The sequence below is a fragment of the Malurus melanocephalus genome, unplaced genomic scaffold (genome assembly GCF_030028575.1).
Source record: "Malurus melanocephalus ecotype Western Australia unplaced genomic scaffold, MMel_1.1 scaffold_126, whole genome shotgun sequence".
NCBI classification, from domain to species: domain Eukaryota; kingdom Metazoa; phylum Chordata; class Aves; order Passeriformes; family Maluridae; genus Malurus; species Malurus melanocephalus.
This window is the reverse complement of record NW_026623358.1, coordinates 783,945-789,279: the sequence shown is the minus strand read 5'-3', so window position 1 is coordinate 789,279 and position 5,335 is coordinate 783,945. Positions and strand designations below refer to the sequence as shown.

Below are 5,335 nucleotides of genomic sequence, written 5' to 3'. Positions count from 1 at the left end.
TACCTACTCCTTTAGGTGCCGAGCTTCTGTCTCAACTTTACCTTTTCATGACTTGAGGAGTCTGAGTTTTCAAAGTCATAGAGTTCCTTCCTGCAAGACAACATATATATGGTAGTGACATACAGTAGGGTGGAGAATCAGCCTACAGAATTTCATTAAGAATGTGGGGATGATAACATAATTTCTTTGTGGTGCCTCTCTCYTCAGATACTTATATGCCMAAAAATACTGTTTTCTAAGCTTCTWRAAAAATACTTTCTCCTTTCCTACTTAGTCTTATTGCTTTCTGTATGATTCTCACTCTTTTAATTGTAATTGTTTTAAGAAATACTCCAAGCATARAAATTAAACTACCCCTGTTTATGTAGAGGACATTTCGTTCTCACTTCGCCCATTATAGTGCATGGTAGGAAGAAGTAATGAGTGGAAATATAATATCAGAAGGATTTAAAAATTCAATTTAATTCCCTTTTGAAAATTGTAGTATTTAACATTTGTTCTTTAATCATTTCTCTATGTACATCTAGGTTTTGTTTYCATGTCTTCCAACATTTAAACTTAACCGTACCTTTATGGAGTTCTCAAAATAGTAACTATTTTTTAAAAATCCTACGACTATTGCTCAACATACAGTACACCTTCTCTTTACTCGTAAAAGAATGGGAGGACCAAAGAACTGAGGTCCTCTTCAAAGCCTCCAGAGGGAAGAAAACGAAGTGTTTCCAGACGAAACACTAGAGGGAGCAAAACGACCAAACTACGAAGTTCTTCACCTCAAATTTCTACACTGCTGCTCCTATTTTTTAACCGGTATTTGCTGCACCAAATGATTTTGTCTTAAAACACTAAGCTTTTAGTCCTGATGAAGCCCTGCATCAAGTTTTYCTATTCTTATCTGCGATCAACCAAACAATTCTTCTAAGCATTTCCTTTTAGCTCAAAAAAACTTCCAAAAGAGACAGTAGGCTGAAGCAGGACCACCACGGAAGCCCCAGGAGAGCAGCAGAGAGCCTCACATACAGCTCATTTACCTCCCCGCCCAGCAGCAGGCATCAGCTTGAACACAACATTCGGGACAGTGTGGAAGGAGGGTGCAGCAAGGCRGACCTCCAGAGCCACGGGCTGCATACAGCCCCAAACCCCTCAAGGGCTTCTTCCTGCAGTGCTCCAGCTTTGATGGCAAACAGAGAGATGTACGGGTGAGAGGGAAGGGGGAAAACTGAGGAAGAGGCCATCCTGAAATGCTAGGACACATGATGCCACAGAGCTGGGATTGTATTTGTCACAAGCATTTGTGAAAGAAGCTGGCGCTCATAACCCAACTCTCTGGAGGATTATGTCTGGACAAGGAAATAGGGAAAAGACAACATGCCATGACATAGCATCCCAGAGGCAGAGGGCTTTTTTTGGCAGATTAGGATTAGTTTCTGAAGTCTTTATCACTTTGGGAACACAAAGGATCCTGCAGGAACAGGTTATGACTCTTGGTACCCTCATGCTTGTTTTGCTGCCTGTCCTGCTTTCAGACAGAACACMCCATGGTGATGCCCTTTCCCCCTGAGTGCTACAAAAGGTCTAAAATCACTTGGTACACCACTACGTGCATGGAACCAGGGCTCGTGTGCCATACCTGCCTCCAGCCCCCTTCTTGGCCAAACTTGTTTTCCTGTTTCTCTTTTTCGCGGTAGCATTCTTTGGGAAAGGAGTGAGTTGCAGCATCTGAAACTACAACACTCAAAGTCATGTTCTGATACCAGAGCCTGCTAAAAGCAGAGAAAAGGTGTGCCAGGAAACTTCCTTCCTCCTGCTGCAACAACTGATGCCTGCAGTTCTTTCCCACCAGAAAGTATGGGACTGCCAGAGCTGAAATCAGGGGCCTCAGAGGCTGGGAGTAAAGAAAGTAGTTCAAAAACTTTGATTTCACTGCACAATGGGCAAGTGCTGCAAAACAATTGAACCAGCAGTTAAAAATTTTTTTTTGTAAAAATCTAAAACTAGCACCTGGAAATGTAAACCCAAGAACAAGTCTAAAATGTGATTTTTTTTTTTTTTTTATATATAAGAGAAGTACCTAAGCTCAAAACATTGTTTTGGGAATTTAGATTTTTTCACATAGTGCATTAATTTTTTTTTTTAAATAAATGGACACACTAACAGAAGTTCTCAAGTGCAACTACAGATGGCTCTCGGTTACTTGGTAATTTGCTCAAGTTGCAAGTTCCCATACAAGCAGTATGGAGAGCGATGTAGCATGGAAGGGTCATTACTAAATAAATGCATTTGTAGACTTCCAAGGCTTGCTTCCATTCAGGAAGCAAACATTTCCTCTAGAGAACAGTGCGCAATGCGAGTTTGTCCCACACACCACTCTACGCCTGGAAACAAGCACAACAGAGCTTCTGGGGGYGTATATCTGCTGAATAAACTCCAAAGAGCTTGAATTACTTGGCTCGGCCCCTCTGGGATAAGGTTGGGTAGCTGCTGCCTTTGCAGCTCACTCCTGGTGCCCTGGGGCACTGCACACCAGGTGTGACACTCTGTGGGCTCGGGACACCACTCGATGGCASGAGTGGGTCAACCCACCCCAGCTTTCTTCTGCAACTCCACCAGAAGGGCTCTTCCCCACCCTCTATCTCCTCACTCAGGGGGACCCCAAGGCAAACATACCTTTGGTGCTGACTCATCCATAGGTTCTTCTTCTARGGGCATCTCACTGGGGAAGAGAGGACACATGAGGGAGCAATTCATTTAAAGACCAAAACGTTTGTGAAGTACTAAAGGAAAAAAAAAAAGATAAATAAACAAACCAAAAACCTTGCACTGATTAGTGTCAAAGCAATGGTTTAATGTGTAGGGAAGAAAGGTAACCAATAGCTCTGCAGAAGACCAGCTCCTTAGCKACAAGAAATTCTGTCCTGCAAAGGTCTGGGGGAAAAGGTGAATTCAAGCCAAGGTGAATTCAAATYCCCATGATCTTTCACAAAGTCATTGTCCCCATTATGAACAGTTGGCAAGCTCCAGTTACACAGCTGAAGTTTAACTCTCTGTAAATCAGCTGTGTGGTCACCTTGCCTTTGGACTAAATCCATGATGAGAAAAAGATCATACCAAAGCAGCTGCCAATCTAGTCACCAAACATCACTGTTCAGCAACTCCAAAGTGCCATAACCCCAGGCAACCAGCCTTGATATCCAGGTGGCAAAACAGAATCTTCAATTTAATAATTGATGGAATAACTTCAAAATTACATGCATTGAAACCTCAGGAGAAARAAATAAAAACCCAAACACACACACACAAAACCCCAAACCAAACAAAAAATCTACTTTGCAACTTTCAGTCTGAAAGGAACTTACCTAGGCTTAGCATTCATCCTTGGAGATGGAGTTTTGGACTTTTTTTCTGAAGAAGGCAAGGAAACTATAGCTGTAAGATGCCAAAAGATCTGGAGCTACTATAAAACTCCTTATGTACTTTTGCTGTAAGGCCCACAAAGGCAGAGCCTTCAACATGTCACCTGGGTAATATTTAACCGGGTCAGACTTAAGGAACTGAAAGGACCCAAGACTGACCTTGGTTTGCATCTTCCAGGTCAGTCTGCTGGCTCACTGTAACCACGGCARCACCAGAGTTAGCCATTTTCTGCTTGGAGACATGAAACCATGAACAAAACATGCATATGACCAATGAAAATATGGGATGTTTTAGAAACAGATATTTAGTGCTTATCTGTGGCAACAGCTGCATGACAGGTTCATCACTGTCCACACATAAAAACCTTTTAAACTGCAGGTAAGTGATACCATGGGTTTCTCACTAAGAGCATCCCACTGTCCTCTTATAAGAGGAAGTAAAGATTTTTTTTCTTTTTAAAGCAGTTTTGCCAAAATTGCAGGTCTGGAAACAAGTATTCGAGTTGAATGGATACAAACCAGTTTTCTTTCAAAGGTTTTAGTCACACTTGTAAAAATATCAGATTGGAGGAGGAGAAAAAGGAAACAAAAACGGTTCCACCATACACCAAACACTTACTGTTACGGTGCCTGTTAACTGCTGTCTTGGCTGAGGGGTTAAACTGTCTTTTTGAGTCTCCACATTTTCAGAGTTTGAAGGATTTTTCCTCCTCTGTRCATTAGAGGACACAGGTATCTCTGCAGAGCAGCAACCAGAGTGAGAATGTCATTACAGTAATTAGTCACTACCCCTTCTTTCCATTCCCACACGTGCATGCAAAAATTGCAACAGCACACCTTTCTAGGCACAAATATCTCAAGATTACGTTTARCAGAATAGAACAAACCTGAATAACTCCAAATTACTCACTGAAGACTTGCAATGCTCGATAAACAACATGTAAGCCCCTCAATACTGGATGAATATGTGCAAGTTTATCAACTTACAACCTATCTCACTGCATTGATTCCTAAGCTCTGGAAGACATGGAATAATCCTTTGGRCCTTACTAAAGCCCATATAAAGTAAATATAATGATAAAGTAATTACCCTAAAACCTGACATAAAGCCAGTTTTGGATGAAGGGTCCCAGCCTTCAAAGATAAAAGATCACTATACAGAAAAAAAAAAGACATCTTCCAAAAAATTTGATACTGAAKTTGAGCTGAAAAAGCATTTTCTGCTTAAGACCAGTTTTAATCACACACACTCTCTGCTTTTTTGCTGTAAGAAGCTTTCCCTTCAACTGTGGATCACAGCCCTGGTCAGGATTTACAGAAGAATCCCAAAGCATGAGAAGGAAAGAAAGAGAGTTACTTTCTCTTTTTCTTGGCAAGTGCTGAGTTTAGACCTTCCTTTGGGTCGGACACAGAAATGACACATCTGTTATACAGGTCCCAAGWTACCTCAACAACTGCCAAATTTGGAACATAATAAAACTCTGCCAAATGATCCTGGACCAAGGTGCCTTGCAGGAGATATTCACTGGCAGCACAGGAAACAACATTTGTGATGGAAAAGTTAAGGTGCCCAAGTCACAGAAATACAAAGCATTGGCTGTAGGTTGATGAGAATAAGGAAATAATGGATATTCCAGGTCCAGTTAAGAGCCTTTCCAGCATGGCCAAAYCAGAAAGCAGGCATAGGGCAAGCAAGAGGGGGAGGAGAGGAGGCTGCATCCCACTGCACCTGCAGATGGAGAAACAGCACTGCACACTCTGCACATCAGAGGGCAGCCAGCAGCTGAAATGTGCCTTGCCAGGCAACCTGCCAGCACACAGATCCCACATCCATGAACACTCCCCTGCTCACAAGACAGGAAGAGAAGACCGAGCTTGGGCATTGCTTGTTTTTTTTGTTTGTTTTTTTTTTTTTTTTTTTT

General features: G+C 42.0%; 1 protein-coding gene across 1 annotated transcript in view; it reads right to left on the bottom strand.

Moving 5' to 3' along the window:
* Positions 1-5,335, bottom strand: part of SYCP2L (synaptonemal complex protein 2 like) — a 24,205-nt gene that overhangs the window by 11,774 nt on the left and 7,096 nt on the right. Inside the window, exons 13-18 of the mRNA XM_057370473.1 lie at positions 4,033-4,151; positions 3,573-3,642; positions 3,357-3,402; positions 2,668-2,713; positions 1,631-1,692; positions 42-90 (exon numbers count right to left, since the gene is read on the bottom strand). Of these exons, the coding sequence (XP_057226456.1) occupies positions 42-90; positions 1,631-1,692; positions 2,668-2,713; positions 3,357-3,402; positions 3,573-3,642; positions 4,033-4,151 (392 nt within the window). The remainder of the gene's footprint in view (positions 1-41; positions 91-1,630; positions 1,693-2,667; positions 2,714-3,356; positions 3,403-3,572; positions 3,643-4,032; positions 4,152-5,335) is intronic.